This window comes from Globicephala melas, chromosome X (assembly GCF_963455315.2).
Source record: "Globicephala melas chromosome X, mGloMel1.2, whole genome shotgun sequence".
In the NCBI taxonomy this organism is placed as follows: Eukaryota; Metazoa; Chordata; class Mammalia; order Artiodactyla; family Delphinidae; genus Globicephala; species Globicephala melas.
Window position 1 is genome coordinate 56,538,064 of NC_083335.1, and position 17,660 is coordinate 56,555,723.

Genomic DNA, 17,660 nt, shown 5'->3' on the forward strand with positions numbered 1-17,660 from the left:
TGTTCCTCCCTCTGCTATATTTTGGAAGAGTTTGAGAAGGATAGGTGTTAACTGCTCTCTAAATGTTTGACAAAATTCACCTTTGAAGCCGTCTGCGCCTTGGCTTTTGTTTGTTAGAAGACTTTTAATCACAGTTTCAATTTCAGTGTTTGTGATTGGTCTGTTCATATTTTCTATTTTTTCCTTGTTCAGTCTCAGTAGGTTGTGCATTTCTAAGAATTTGTCCATTTCTTCCAGGTTTCCATTTCACTGGCATAGAGTTGCTTGTAGTAATCTCTCATGATCCTTTCTATTTCTGCAGTGTCAGTTGTTACTTCTTTTTAATTTCTAATTCTATTGATCTCAGTCTTCTTCCTTTTTTTCTTGATGAGTCTGGCTAATGGTTTATCAATTTTGTTTATCTTGTAAAGGAACCAGCTTTTAGTTTTACTGATATTTGCTATCATTTCCTTCATTTTTTTCATTTATTTTTGATCTGATGTTTATGATTTCTTTCCATCTGCTAACTTTGGGTTTTGTTTGTTCTTTTTTCTCTAATTGCCTTAAGTGCAAGGTTAGGTTGTTTATTTGAGATTTTTCCTGTTTGTTAAGGTAGCATTGTGTTGCTATAAACTTCCCTCTTAGAACTGCTTTTGCTGTATCCCATAAGTTTTGGGTCATTGCGTCTCCATTGTCATTTGTTCCCAGGTACTTTTTAATTTCCTCTTTGATTTCGTCAGTGATCACTTGGTTATTAAGTAGTGTACTGTTTAGCCTCAATGCATTTGTATTTTTTACAGATCTTTTCCTGTAATTGATATCTAGTCTCATAGCGTTGTGGTCGGAAGAGTTACTTGATATGATTTCAATATTCTTTAATTTACCAAGGCTTGATTTGTGACCCAAGATATGCTCTATCCTGGAGAATGTTTCATGAGCTCTTGAGAAAATTGTGTATTCTGTTGTTTCTGGATGGAATGCCCTATAAATATCAATTAAGTCCATCTTGTTTAATGTATCATTTAAAGCTTGTGTTCCTTTTTCATTTTCATTTTGGATGATCTGTCCATTGGTGAAAGTGGGGTGTTAAAGTCCCCTACTATGAAAGTGTTACTGTCAATTTCCCCTTTTATGGGTGTTAGTATTTGCCTTATGTATTGAGGTGCTCCTATGTTCGGTGCATAAATATTTTAAATTGTTATATTTTCTTCTTGGATCTATCCTTAGATCATTATGTTGTGTCCTTCTTTGTCTCTTGTAATAGTATTTATTTTAAAGTCTATTTTGTCTGATATGAGAATTGCTACTCCAGCTTTCTTTTGATTTCCATTCGCATGGAATATCTTTTTCCATCCCTTCACTTTCATTCTGTATGTGTCCCTGTGTCTGAACTGGGTCTCTTGTAGATAGCATATATACCAGTCTTGTTTTTGTATCCATTCAGCCAGTCTCTGTCTTTTGGTGGGAGCATTTAATCCATTTACATTTAAGGTAATTACCGATATGTATGTTCCTATACCCATTTTCTTAATTGTTTTGGGTTTGTTATTGTAGGTCTTTTCCTTCTCTTGTGTTTCCTGCCTAGAGGAGTTCCTTTAGCTTTTGTTGTAAAGCTGGTTTGGTGGTGCTGAAATCTCTCAGCTTTTGCTTGTCTGTAAAGGTTTTAATTTCTCCATCAAATCTGAATGAGATCCTTCTTGGTAGAGTAATCTTGGTTGCAGGTTTTTCTCCTTCATCACTTTAAATATGTCCTGCCACTCCCTTCTGGCTTGCAGAGTGTCTGCTGAAAGATCAGCTGTTAACCTTGTGGAGATTCCCTTGTGTGCTATTTATTGTTTTTTCCCTTGCTGCTGTTAATATGTCTTGTTTGTATTCAATTTTTGACAGTTTGATTAATATGTGTCTTGGTGTGTTTCTCCTTGGATTTATCCTGTATGGGACTCTCTATGCTTCCTGGACTTGATTAAATATTTCCTTTCCCATATGAGGGAAGTTTTCAACTATAATCTCTTCAAATATTTTCTCAGTCCCTTTCTTTTTCTCTTCTTCTTCTGGGACCCCTATAATTCAAATGTTCGTGCATTTAATGTTCTCCCAGAGGTCTCTGAGACTGTCCTCAGTTCTTTTCATTCTTTTTTCTTTATTCTGCTCTGCAGCAGTTATTTGCACTATTTTATCTTCCAGGTCACTTATCCGTTCTTCTGCCACAGTTATTCTGCTATTGATCCCTTCTAGAGTATTTTTAATTTCACTTATTGTGTTGTTCATCATTGCTTTTTTCCTCTTTAGTTCTTCTAGGTCCTTGTTAAAAGTTTCTTGTACTTTCTCTATTCTATTTCCAAGATTTTGGATAATCTTTACTATCATTTGTCTGAATTCTATTTCAGGTTGACTGCCTATTTCCCCTTCATTTGTTAGGTTTGGTGGGTTTTTACCTTGCTCCTTCATTTGCTGTGTGTTTTTCTATCTTCTCATTTTGCTTATCTTACTGTGTTTGGGGTCTCCTTTTCGCAGGCTGCAGGTTCATAGTTCCGTTGTTTTTGGTGTCTTTCTCCAGTGGCTAAGGTTGGTTCAGTGGGTTGTGTAGGCCTCTTGGTGGAGGAGACTAGTGCCTGTGTTCTGGTGGATGAGGTTGGATCTTGTCTTTCTGGTGGGCAGGTCCATGTCTGGTGCTGTGTTTTGGGGTGTCTGTGTCCTTATTATATTTTTAGGCAGCCTCTCTGCTAATGGATGGGGCAGTGTTCCTGTCTTGCTAGTTGTTTGGCATATGGTGTGCAGCACTATAGCTTGCTGGTCGTTGAATGATGCTGGGTCTTGGTGTTGATATGGAGATCTCTGGGAGATTTTCACCATTTGATATTACATGGAGCTGGGAGGTCTCTGATGGACCACTGTCCTGAAGTTGGCTCTCCCACCTCAGAGGCACAGCACTGACTCTTGGCTGGGACACCAAGAGCCTTTCATACACATGGCTCAGCATAAAAGGGAGGTAAAATAGAAAAAAAGAAAGAGGATAAAATAAAATAAAGTAAGATAAAATAAAGTTATTAAAATAAAAAATAATTATTAAGAAAAAAAATTTTTAAAGTAAAAAAGGATGGACAGAACCCTAGGACAAATAGGGAAAGCAAAGATATACAGACAAAATCTCTCACAGAAGCATACACATATACATTCACAAAAAGAGGAAAAGGGGAAAAAATAATATGTTTTGCTCCCAAAGTCCACCTCCTCAATTTGGGATGATTCATTGTGTATTCAGGTATTCCACAGATGCTGGGTACATGAGGTTGATTGTGGAGATTTAATCCGCTGCTTCTGAGGCTGCTGGGAGAAATTTCCTTTTCTCTTCTTTGTTTGCACAGCTCCCGGGGTCCAGGTTTGGATTTGGCCCCACCTTTGCATGTAGGTCACCTGAGGGCGTCTGTTCTTTGCTCAGACAGGGTGTGGTTAAAGGAGCAGCTGATTTGGCGGCTCTGGCTCACTCAGGTCAGGGGGGAGGGAGGGGTACAGTGTGCAGGGCGAGACTGCGGCGGCAGAGGCCAGTGTGTCGTTGCACCAGCCTGATGTGAGCCGTGTGTTCTGCTGGGGAAGTTGTCCCTGGATCATGGGACCCTGGTAGTGGCGGGCTGCACAGGCTCCTGGGAGGGGAGGTGTGGATAGTGACCTGTTCTTGCACACAGGCTGCAGCAGTAGCCTTAGCGTCCCAGGCCCGTCTCTGAGGTCTGCGCTGATAGCCGTGGCTTGTGCCCCTCTCTGGAGCTCCTTTAAGCAGCGCTCTTAATCCCCTCACCTCGCACACCATGAAACAAAGAGGGAGGAAAATGTCTCTTGCCTCTTCGGCAGTACAGACTTTTCCCCGGACTCCCTCCTGGCTAGCTGTGGCACACTAGACCCCTTCAGTCTGTGTTCATGCAGCCAACCCCTGTCCTCTCCCTGCGATCCGAACGAAGCCCGAGCCTCAGCTCGCAGCCCCCGCCCACCCCAGCAGGTGAGCAGACAAGCCTCTCGGGCTGGTGAGTGCTGGTTGGCACTGATCCTCTGTGTGGGAGCCTGTCCTCTTTGCCCTCTGCACCCGTTTCTGTGCTCTCGTCCACGGCTCCGAAGCTTCCCACTCCACCACCCGCAGTCTCTGCACGTGAAGGGGCTTCCTAGTATATGGAAACCTTTCCTCCTTCACAGCTCCCTCCCACTGGTGCAGGTCCCGTCCCTATTCTTTTGTCTCTGTTATTTCTTTTTTCTTTTGCCCTACCCAGGTACGTGGGGAGTTTCTTGCCTTTTGGGAGGTCTGAGGTCTTCTGCCAGCATTCAGTGTGTGTTCTATACGAGCAGTTCCACGTGTAGATGTATTTCTGATGTATCTGTGGGGAGTAAGGTGATCTCTGCATCTTACTCTTCCACCATCTTCCTCTGCTTCCGTCCACCTTTTCTTTACACACTGATCTGAAATGCCACTTCTACCATACCCTCCCCCTCCCTCCACCACGTATACGAAGATATACTCTACAAATCTGTTTTTGGACATTTTCTTTTGTTCTCTTGGTATATTTTATTATGTATGCTATAGCTTAGTATCAATCCCAATACATGGTACATGGACAACAAACTCTGGTTGAATGAATGTCATGTTTCCTCCAAATGCAGGAATTTTGTAAGAACCGAATTAAATATATAAATTTGAGAACATCTGCCATTTTCCAATATTGAGTCCTTTCATCCAGACAAGACATACCACTAAACCTATTGAATTAAAAAAAACGCTGTTCAGTAAAGTTTAACAGTTTTTGAAATATGTTTTAAAACATTATTTGATAAGTTTATTCCTAGATATTTTATAGTTTTCAAATACAGATTTTTTGTTACTCTTTACATAAGTTAATAATGAAAATCTTGTGAGAAAAAAATATAAAAAGCAAAGAGTAATTCCATTTTGAAGTGTATTTCCAAAATAGTGAATAACTGGAGTGTGACTTTTATTTTTCAAAGAACCTTCTGGACTACCATTTTGTAACCTTTTTTACACCATAGACAATCTTGGACAATCTCTTGAAATGTATGAGCCATTTCCTTCTGAAAAATACACATATACCTTACATTGTTTTAAGAGACTTGTCTGATTAACTAAAGCTGTTTTAAAAATGTATAATAGGAGGAGCTTCAAGATGGCAGAAAAGTAAGACGCAGAGATCACCTTCCTCTCCACAAATACATCAGAAATACCTCTAAATGTGGAACAACTCCTACAGAACACCTACGGAACACTGGCAGAAGACCTCAGACCTCCCAAAAGACAAGAGACTCCCCACGCACCTGGGTAGGGTGAAAAAGAAAAACAGACACGAAGAATAGGGACGGGACCTGCACCAGTGGGAGGGAGCCGTGAAGGAGGAAAGGTTTCCACACACTAGAAGTCCCTTCGTGGGTGGAGACTGCGGGTGGGGGAGGGGGCAGCTTCGGAGCCATGGAGGAGAGCGCAGCAACAGGGATGTGGAGGGCAAAGTGGAGAGATTCCTGCACAGAGGATCGGTGCCGACCAGCACTCACCAGCTGGAGAGGCTTGTCTGCTCATCCGCCAGAGCGGGCAGGCGCTGGGAGCTGAGTTTCGGGCTTCAGAGGTCGGATCCCAGGGAGAGGACTGGGGTTGGCTGCGTGAACACAGCCTGAAGGGGGCTAGTGAGCCACAGCTAGCCGGGAGGGAGTCTGGAAAGAAGTCTGGAGCTGCCGAAGAGGCAAGATCCCTTTTCTTGCCACTTTGTTTTCTGGTGTGTGAGGAGAGGGGATTAAGAGCACTGCTTAAAGGAGCTCAAGAGATGGGCATTAGCTGCGACTATCAGCACAGACCCCAGAGAAGGGCATGAGACGTTAAACCTGCTGCTGCCACCACGAAGAAGCCTGTGTGCAAGCACAGGTCACTCTCCACACCTCTCCTCCCGGGAGCCTGTGCAGGCCGCCACTGCCAGGGTCCCATGATTTAGAGACAACTTCCCCGGGAGAACACACGGCAGGCCTAAGGCTGGTGCAATGTTACGTTGGCCTCTGCTGCCGCAGGCTCACCCGGCATCCGTACCCCTGCCTCCCCCGGGCCTGAGCGAGCCAGAGCCCCCGAATCAGCTGCTCCTTTAACCCAGTCTTGTCTGAGCAAAGAACAGATGCCCTCAGGCGACCTACATGGAGGGGCAGGTCCAAACCCAAAGCTGAACCCTGGGAGCTGTGGGAACAAAGAAGAGAAAGGGAAATCTCTCCCAGCAGCCTCAGAAGCAGCGGATTAAATCTCCACAATCAACTTGATGTACCCTGCACCTGTGGAATATCTGAATAGACAATGAATCATCCCAAATTGAGGAGGTGGACTTTGGGAACAATGATATATATATTTTCCCTTTTTCTCTTTTTGTGAGTGTGTATGTGTATGCTTCTGTGGGTGATTTTGCCTGTATAGTTTTGCTTTTACCATTTGTCCTAGGATTCTGTCTGTTCGTTTTTTTTTTCTTTTTTACTTTGAAAAATTTGTTTTTGTTAATTAGTTTTTACTGTTAATTTTAATAACTTTATTTTATTTTATCTTAATTTATCTTCTTCTTTCTTTCTATTTTTTCTTCCTTTTATTCTGAGCCGTGTGTAGGACAGGCTCTTGGTACTCCAACAAGGCGTCAGGGCTGTGCCACTGAGGTGGGAGAGCCAAGTTCAGGACACTGGTCCACAAGAGACCTCCCAGCTCTACGTAATATCAAATAGCAAAAATCTCCCAGAGATCTCCATCTCAATGGCAAGACTCAGCTCCACTCAACGACCAGCAAGCTACAGTGCAGGATACCCTATGCCAAACGACTAGCAAGACAGGAACTAAACCCATCCATTAGCAGAGAGGCTGCCTAAAGTAATAATAAAGCCACAGACACCCCAAAACACACGACCAGATGTGGACCTGCACACCGGAAGGACATGATCCAGCCTCATCAACCAGAACACAGGTACTAGTCCCCTCCACCAGGAAGCCTACACAACACACTGAACCAACCTTGACCACTGGGGACAGACACCAAAAACAACAGGAAGAACGAAGTTGCAGCCTGCAAAAAGGAGACCACAAACACAGAATGTTAAGCAAAATGAGAAGACAGAGAAACACACAGCAGATGAAGGAGCAAGACAAAAACCCACCAGAGCAAAGAAATGAAGAGGAAATAAGCAGTCTACCTGAAAAAGAATTCAGAAAAATGATAGTAAAGATGATCCAAAACCTTGGATATAGAACAGAGAAAATATAAGGAACGTTTAACAAGGACCTACAAGAACTAAAGAGCAAACAGTGATGAACAACACAATAAATGAAATTAAAAATTCTCTAGAAGGGATCAATATTAGCATAACTGAGGTGGAAGAACGGATAAGTGACCTGGAAGATAAAATAGTGGAAATAACTACTGCAGAGCAGAATAAAGAAAAAAGAATGAAAACAACTGAGGACAGTCTCAGAGACCTCTAGGAAAACATTAAATGCACGAATATTTGAATTATAGGGGTCTCAGAAGAAGAAGAGAAAAAGAAAGGGACTGAGAAAACACCTAAAGAGATTTTAGATGAAAACTTCCCTAATATGGGAAAGGAAATAGTTAATCAAGTCCAGGAAGCACAGAGAGTCCCATACAGGATAAACCCAAGTAGAAACATGCGAAGACACATATTACTCAAACTATCAAAAATTAAATAAAGAGAAAAAATATTAAAAGCAGCAAGGGATAAATAAAAAATAACAGATAAGAGTATCCCCATAAGGTTAACAGCTGATCTTTCAGCAGAAACTCTGCAAGTCAGAAGGGAGTGGCAGGACATATTTAAAGTGATGAAGGAGAAAAACCTACAAACAAGATTGCTCTACCCAGCAAGGATCTCATTCAGATTTGATGGAGAAATTAAAAGTTGTAAAGATAGGCAAAAGCTAAGAGAATTCACCACCAAACCAGCTTTACAACAAATGCTAAAGGAACTCCTCTAGGCAGGAAACACAAGAGAAGGAAAAGACCTACAATAATAAACCCAAGACAGTTAAGAAAATGGTAATAGTAACATGCATATCGATAATTACGTTAAATGTAAATTGATTAAATGCTCCAATCAAAAGACACAGAATGGCTGAATGGATACAAAAACAAGACCCATATATATGCAGTCTACAAGAGACCCATTTCAGACCTAGAGACACATACAGACTGAAAGTGAGGGGATAGAAAAAGATATTCCATGCAAGTGGAAATCAAAAGAAAGCTGGAGCAGCAATTCTCACAGACAAAATAGACATTAAAACAAAGACTATTACAAGAGACAATGATGGACCCTACATAATGATCAAGGCCAAGAAGATGTAACAATTGTAAATACTTATGCACCCAAGATAGGAGCACCTCAATATATAAGGCAAATACTAACAGCCATAAAAGGGGAAATCGACAGTTAAACAGTCATAGTAGGCGACTTTAACACCCCACTTTCACCAATGGACAGATCACCCAAAATGAAATTAAATAAGGAAACACAAGCTTTAATGATACATTAAACATGATGAACTTAATTGATATTTATAGGACATTCCATCCAAAAGCAACAGAATACACATTCTTCTCAAGTGCTCATGGAACACTCTCCAGGATAGATCATATCTTTGGTCACAAATCAAGCCTTGGTAAATTTAAGAAATTTGAAATCGTATAAACTATCTTTTCCAACCACAATGATATGAGACTAGACATCAATTACAGGAAAAAATCTGTAAGAAATACAAACACATGGAGGCTAAACAACACACTACTTAATAACGAAGTGATCACTGAGGAAATCAAAGAGGAAATCAAAACTATCTAGAAACAAATGACAATGGAGACATGATGACCCAAAACTTATGGGATTCAGCAAAAGCAGTTCTAAGAGGGAAGTTTATAGCTATACAAGCCTACCTTAAGAAACAAGAAATATCTCAAATAAACAGCCTAACTTTACACCTAAAGGAATTAGAGAAAGAAGAACAGAAAAAACCAAAGTTAGCAGAAAGAAAGAAATCATAAAAACAGACCAGAAATAAATGAAAAAGAAATGAAGGAAACAATAGCAAGTATCAATAAAACTAAAAGCTGGTTCTTTGAGAAGATAAACAAAATTGATAAACCATTACAGACTCATCAAGAAAAAAGGGAGAAGACTCACATCAATAGAATTAGAAGTGAAAAGGGAGAAGTAACAACTGACACTGCAGAAATACAAAGGATCATGAGAGACTACTACAAGCAACTGTATGCCAATAAAATGGACAATCTGCAAGAAATGGACAAATTCTTAGAAATGCACAACCTTCCGAGAATGAACGAGGAAGAAACAGAAAATATGAACAGACCAATGACAAGCACTGAAATTGAAACTGTGATTAAAAATCTTCCAACAAACATAAGCCCAGGACCAGATGGCTTCACAGGCGAATTCTATCAAACATTTAGAGGAGAGCTAACACCCATCCTTCTCAAACTCTTCCAAAATATAGCAGAGGGAGGAACACTCCCAAACTCTTTCTACGAGGGCACCGTCACTCTGATACCAAAACCAGACAAAGATGTCACAAAGAAAGAAAACTGCAGGCCAATATCACAGATGAACATTGATGCAAAAATTCTCAACAGAATACTAGTAAACATAATCCAAAAGCACATTGAAAGGATCATACACCATGATCAAGAGGGGTTTATTCAAGGAATTCAAGGATTCTTCAGTATACGCAAATCAATGTGATACACAATATTAATAAATTGAAGGAGAAAAACCACAGGATCATTTCAATAGGTGCAGAGACAGCTTTCGACAGAATTCAACACCCATTTATGATAAAAACCCTCCAGAAAGTAGGCATAGAGGGAACTTTCCTTAACATAATCAAGGTCATATAGGACAAACCCACAGCCAACATTGTCCTCAATGGTGAAAAACTGAAACCATTTCCAGTAAGATCAGGAACAAGACAAGGTTGCCCACTCTCACCAGTATTATTCAACGTAGTTTTGGAAGTTTTAGCCACAGCAATCAGAGAAGAAAAGGAAATAAAAGGAATCCAAATTGGAAAAGAAGAAGTAAAGCTGTCACTGTTTGCAGATGACATGATACTATACACAGAGAATCCTAAAGATGCTACCAGAAAACTACTAGAGCTAATTATTGAATTTGGTAAAGTAGCAGGATACAAAATTAATGCACAGAAATCTCTTGCATTCCTACACACTAATGATGAAAAATCTGAAAGTGAAACTAAGAAAACACTCCCATTTACCATTGCAACAAAAGGAATAAAATATCTAGGAATAAACCTACCTAAGGAGACAAAGGACCTGTATGCAGAAAATTATAAGACTCTGATGAAAGAAATTAAAGATGATACAAATAGAGGGAGAGATATACTATGTTGTTGGATTGGATGAATCAATGTTTTGAAAATGACTATTCTACAGAAAGCAATCTACAGATTCAACGCAATGCCTATCAAATAATTACTGGCATTTTTCACAGAACTAGAACAAAAAATTTCACAATATGTCTGGAAACACAAAAGCCCCCGTATAGCCAAAGCAATCTTGAGAAAGAAAAATGGAGCTGGAGGAATCCAGCTCCCTGACTTCAGACTGTACTACAAAGCTACAGTCATGAAGACAGTATGGTACTGGCACAAAAACAGAAAGATAGATCAATGGAACAGGATAGAAAGCTCAGAGATAAACACACGCACATATGGTCACCTTATTTTTGGTAAAGGAGGCAAGAATATACAGTGGAGAAAAGACAGCCTCTTCAATAAGTGGTGCTGGGAAAACTGGACAGCTACATGTAAAAGAATGAAATTAGAACACTCCCTAACACCATACACAAAAATAAACTAAAAATGGATTAAAGACCTATCTGTAAGGCCAAGCACCATCAAACTCTTAGAGGAAAACGCACACAAAACACTCTATGACATAAATCTCAGCAAGATCCTTTTTTACCTACCTCCTAGAGAAATGGAAATAAAAACAAAAATAAACAAATGGGACCTAATGAAACTTCAAAGCTTTTTCACAGCAAAGGAAACCATAAACAAGACAAAAAGAAAACCCTCAGAATGGGAGAAAATATTTGCAAATGAAGCAACTGATAAAGGATTAATCTCCAAAACATACAAGCAACTCATGCAGCTCAATATCAAAAAACCAAACAACCCAATCCAAAAATGGGCAGGAGACCTAAATAGAGATTTTTTCAAAGAATATATACAGATTGCCAACAAACATCTGAAAGAATGCTCAACATCATTAACCATTAGAGACATGCAAATCAAAGCTACAATGAGATATCATCTCACACTGGTCAGAATGGCCATCATCAAAAAATCTAGAAACAATAAATGCTGGAGAGGGTGTGGAGAAAAGGGAACCCTCTTGCACTGTTGGTGGGAATGTAAATTGATACAGGCACTGTGGAGAACAGTATGGAGGTTCCTTGAAAAACTAAAAATAGAACTATCATATGACCCAGCAATCCCACTACTGGGCATATATCCTGAGAAAACCATAATTCAAAAAGAGTCATGTACCACAATGTTCATTGCAGCTCTATTTACAATAGCCAGGACATGGAAGCAACCTAAGTGTCCATCAACAGATGAATCGATAAAGAAGATTTGGCACATATATACCATGGCATATTACTCAGCCATAAAAAGGAATGAAACTGAGTTATTTGTTGTGAGGTGGATGGACACAGAGACTGTCATACAGAGTGAAGTAAGTCAGGAAGAGAAAAACAAATAGCGTGTACTAACACATATATACGGAATCTAAAAAAGGAAAGGAATAAAAAGTTCAGAAGAACCTATGGGCAAGATTGGAATACAGATGCAGACCTACTTGAGAATGGACTTGAGGATATGGGGAGGGGGATGGTAAGCTCGGACAAAGTGAGAGATTGGCATGGACATATATACACTACCAAACGTAAAATTGATAAGTAGAGGGGGGCAGCCACATGGCACAGGGTGATCAGCTCGTTGCTTTGTGACCACCTGGAGGGATGGGATGGGGAGTGTGGGAGGGAGGGAGATGCAAGAGGGCAGAGATATGGGGACATGTGTGTATGTGTAACTGATTGACTTTGTTGTAGAGCAGAAACTGACACACCATTGTAAAGTAGGTATACTCTAATAAACATATTAAAAAGAGTTATAATAAATGATGGTCATAGAATGCTGAACATTCATCATTAGTAGGTACTCTACAATATACGCAACTACTGTCTTTCACAAGTGATTTGTATGCTTATCAAGATTAAGTTGTATTTGTTTCCAGATCTCTAATCAGCTTTACTATAATTAAACAGTTTAAATGTAACATAACAGGATGAAATATAAGTGTAAAGAGAATTGTTCTGTTTACAAAAATTAAGTATTTTGTAAAGACTCAAAAGTGAATTAGTAAAAAAAAAACAAACTACTGTCAAATTAGAGGTGCTCAAGATAACTGTAAAAGGCTAGGAGAAATAAAAAATTAAACAGGATTCTGCACTCATATTATTTAAAAAATGTTTTTAAGTGTTGATTTGATGTTTGGGACTTCCCTGGCAGTCCAGTGGTTAAGACTCCTTGCTTCCACTGCAGGCGGTGCAAGTTAGATCCCTGGTCAGTGCAACTAAATCCCGCGTGCTGCGTGGGTGTGGCCCCCCCAGCCAAAAAAAGGCGTTCATCAGATTTTAAAGAAACCTCTAAACTGCAAACAGTAGAAGACATATTACAGATATGGATAATTATAAGAAAGATGTTATGGACCTTTAACTAGGAGACTCATACTCATAGAAAAGTCCTACTTCAAAAGACAGAAAAATGAACACACATTATGTTTTAAATTGAAATAAAATATTTAAGATACATATTTATGATTTTTAAAAAACTTCTTGCTTTAACATTTTCAATTAATTGTTAACTACTGGTCCTGATAATATCAAATTAGAAGGCTCCTATTGTATACCTACAAGTTTTTATATAGTTTTGGGCAGGGGAGTCACAGATTCTCTTAAGTCTATCATGGATCTCAGGATAAGAACCCATGTTTTCTCTCTCTCTCTCTCTCTCTCTATATATATATATATATACATACACACATATGTATATATATTACAATTCACCAGATATTACATGTGATGCTGTTATATGACAGTCAAAGAAAAGCAAAGGTCTCAACTCTAGGAATTTAAGTAAAAATCATTATTTAACTACAGAAGAACTTTTAGGAACTCACATTAATATCTTTTACCATAGAATTTTTTATTTGGAGTCCTGCAATTCTTTTGTTTTTATTTTCCTTCTGTTAAAGTAAAATTAAACTTCATACTTTATTTTTAAAATTAAAAATAAGATGCATACTATACTATGATCCTGTTCTTACGAAACTGTATCTATTCATCCATCTATCTTTCTATGTCTATGTATGCATGAAGAAATGTCTAGAATAGCATTCTATCAAATTTTAACACATATTTTTCTGGATGAAAAATTTCAGGTGGTTAGTTGGTTTTTTTCTTATTCTGTTTTGTAATGCTTAAATTATTTAAGAATAAGTAGGTACCAATTTTATTTAAAAAAAACCCCCACAAAGTCATTATTCTAAACAAACAAAAACAATCAGTGGCAGCATCATGCACTGGGAAGAGAAATGGACAGGGAAGCAAGATGTCTGAAGCTGAATAGAACCCTGGACAAATCAGTCACTGGAACTTCTCTGGGCCACAGTTTCCAAATTGGCAAATGAGAAAATGAGGAAGTTGAACCTAATGATCTCAAAGGTTTCTTTTAGTACTAACATTATATGAACTTAAGTGGCTAATTCCTATGTAAATTCTTAGAAAATATTAAAAAAAATAAGTTTATCATTTTACCCATCAATTACCTCAAGTTTAACTAGATTTAATGAATAATGCTCTCTTCCTTTGCTGTAAGCTTTTATAGCTTGATCATATTAGAAACTACATAGGGCACTATATCCTTGACATTCTCAAAATACTAAATAGGCAGCTTTATCGACATCAATAATTAAAGAGATGAAGTAATGAGAATACAAGTACAGAAAGTCCTGGTAACACCACACAATACTTCAAATGTGAGGGGGAAATGTTAAATGTTGGTAATTAAAGTAGAAGGAATGGAAGAAAAAAACTATATCCCAAAGTTCTCCTTCTCAATCCAAATATGTATTAAAAAATAAAATAACAATACTGACACAAACTCTTCAAATCATTAGGAGAATCTTTGGATTTGTAGGGTAAACTCACAAGAAAATGACAAAACAACTATAATATGGATTTCAAAATTGAGTGTGCATATGTGTGTGTATTTTTTTTAATCCTCAGAAGCCTCTGTTTTCTATCAGTTGGTTATTTCTTGCATTATTTTAAATTGCTGAACTGACAACTGCCAGCAGGTATAATTTTCTGTTAATTAAAAACTGAATTTTACACAGCTCAACAATGGAGCAGTATTTCTCCCCATAAATTCTAATTCATTGTCTCTGAACTTAACCCTCAAATCAACATTTACTTCCTTGAATAATATTTAAACAAATTCATCCTATTTATTTGTGATAATCATGTAATCAACCATGGCATTTACCACGCTGAGATGCTGATGTGATTTTGCCAACATAAGAGAATACCAACTATATTTCTCTGAAAATTAAATGTTGCAGGTGCTGTATGACATTTAAACATTGTCACACTGAGAGTTTAAACAAGTACTGAAATGAAGCTATTGCTTAAAAAGAACTTACCTTTGCAATTATTACTGATTGAACAGGGTAGCAAACAGTTGCTCCTAAAGTGGCCAGTCCCAGTGGATAAGCAATTCTCTTAAACCTAGAACCTATGACATTCAAACAAACTATTAAACTCCAAACAGATGCTACCAGAGACTTGATGCTTTTATAACTTTCATGCTTTCTTTGTTCCCCTTTAAGCCGTCACCCTATGTTAAATTTTCTTTAGGTAATAATACCAATCAAGATGATAGGTAAAATGTCTTTAAGTATTACAGTTCAATTAATACCCCTTAGTTGTCATGTCTAATTTAAGAAAAGTATTCTCAATCTAACATAATTACCTACACAAAGGGGGTTGATGATTTTCTTCTTTTAAAAAACTAGGTATTTTTTCATGTCCTAAGAAACCCACAGTTGTAACCACATTTTTTCAAGTATCTAATAAAACATGACAATATAGAGAATTAATCAACTACCATTTTTGTGACACCATGTTAAACTGAAATGGACTCTCAGAGATCCTTTTTTGATTAAGTCCTTAGATAGCTAAAGGATCCAACTAACTGGTCAGCTAAGGATTTTAAAAGGGACATAATTCCTTCGTGTCACTGATTTTGAATACTAAAGTAATAATTTAATAGAGAAGAAGAAATATCATATGATGCCGCTTATATGCAGAATCTTTAAAAAATGTGACAAATGAGCTTATTTACAAAACAGAAACAGACTCACAGACTTGGAGAACAAACTTATGGTTACCGGGGGGGATGGGTAGTGGGGAGAGATAGGGAGTTTGGGATTGACTTGTACACATCACTACTATATTTAAAATGGATAACCAACAAGGACTTACTGTATAGCAGAAGGAACTCTGCTCAATATTCTGTAACAACCTAATTGAGAAAAGAAATTGAAAAAGAATAGATACATGTATATGTAAAACTGAATCACTTTGTTGTACACCTGAAACTAACACAACATTGTTAATCAACTGTACTCCAATATAAAATAATAAAAAAAAAAGTTAAAAAAATTGCAAGTAACTTGCAATAATTCATTCATTTCCAAAAGTGCCTTAACTAAGCATCTGAGTCATTTTCAAACTTTTTTTTTTAAATAGCAAAATCCTTTAAAAAAGTCTTTTGAATAGAATCTCACCTGGAACTTCATATATAAAACTTACAGACTTGAAGCTACTCTGGTTAGCCTGAGGGAGTGAAGCTCATTATCAAGCCCTATCTACACCGCTTTTTCCTTATCCCTATACAACCCCTAAACACTTCCATGGAACCCTAGGTTCTATTGAATAGTGTGAAACCCACCACTCTAAGCCATAGCTTAGTTCCAACAGACTGTTGGTTGAAAACAATATGTACTTTAAATGCTTGTCTGGGTACCCTGGACTGTAAATGTGATCTGGACAATTAGATGATGGGGTTTCTAATTAGGGTAAGTACTTTTATTTTCTGAAACAGCTCTTACAACCCTTAATTTAAAAATGAGACACCCTATCTGGTATATCAGTAAAGACTATGATGAAAAATACCTGGCAATGTTTGCAGGCAACTTTATAGTTTAGGGTAGGTAAAAACAAGATGTATTTCTCTGTCCAGTTTATTAGTAAGGAGGCCTTCTACAGTCATGTCTACAACAGACAGAGCATTGAGGGAGGTGGGTAGTAGGCTGCTTCAACCTTTACTGTAGCTTTCCTTTAAATATTGACAGGTTTTTGTGATACTGGGAAAGAGGGTCTAGCTATATTAAAATATGTCTTGCTCACTATTATTCTAGTATCTGTAGTTTGGTTGTTGATTTTACTGACCTAGCATCCTTTAATGTAGGTTTCCTTGACTCAGTCAAATTCCCCTAATTGTGCTGCTCCTAAACTTGGAAGGTGGCAGTTTTTCCTTGATGTGTCATCTTATTTTATTTTTTATTTACTTTTTTTGTAGTTGTTATACTTTTTTGAAACCTTTTAACACATTTTTGACCAGAGATATATTATGGACACAGGTGTCAGTTTCTGCAAAAATCCCCCAGTCAATAATGTGTTAAAATTGAAGTATAGTTAATTTACAATGCTGTGTTAGTTTCAGGTGTACAGCAAAGTGATTCAGTTATATATATTTTCTTTCACATTCTTTTTCATTATAGGTTATCCCAAGATATTGAATATAGTTCTCTGTGTTATATAGTAGGTCCTTATTGTTTATTTTACATATAGTAGTATCTGTTAATCCCAAACTCCTAATTTACCTCCCTACACCCCCACCTCCGCTATCCCCTTTGGTAACCGTAAGTTTGTTTTCTATGTCTGTAAGTCTGTTTCTGTTTTGTAAATAAGTTCATTTACATAATTTTTTTAGATTCCACATATAAGTGATATCACATGATATTTGTCTTTCTCCGTCTGACTTACTTCACTTAGTATGATAATCTCTAGGTCCATCCATGTTGCTGCAAATGGCATTATTTCATTCTTTTTTATGGCTGAGTAATATTCCATTGCATACATATATATACACACACACACACACACACAATGGAATATTTCTCACACATACATCTTTGTTATTATTTTCAATATTAAAAAGGCTTACATTCATCCTCTCTTTACTTGATATGAAAGGCCAGTTTACAAGAAAATAAATTTCACTTGGGTTCAATAGCCCTACTCCTGTAAGTAGAAAGGGACTCTAGACACAAGACACTAACTAGCTATGTAATATGTACTATGAAATCATTGAATGATTTCCTTTCTCTGGACCTCTAGCTGTAGCATTATAGGGTTAGACTAAACCAACATCTTTCGTACATTTTTGACCATGACTCATACTAAAGAACAAATTTTACATTATGACCTCTCTCTCT

At 37.8% G+C, this 17,660-nt stretch overlaps 1 protein-coding gene across 3 annotated transcripts in view; it reads right to left on the minus strand.

Moving 5' to 3' along the window:
• Positions 1 to 17,660, minus strand: part of APOOL (apolipoprotein O like) — a 125,441-nt gene that overhangs the window by 20,839 nt on the left and 86,942 nt on the right. For all 3 annotated transcript variants that reach the window (XM_070044681.1, XM_070044680.1, XM_030850312.3), the window contains exon 6: positions 14,802 to 14,893. In XM_070044681.1, the coding sequence (XP_069900782.1) occupies positions 14,802 to 14,893 (92 nt within the window). The remainder of the gene's footprint in view (positions 1 to 14,801; positions 14,894 to 17,660) is intronic.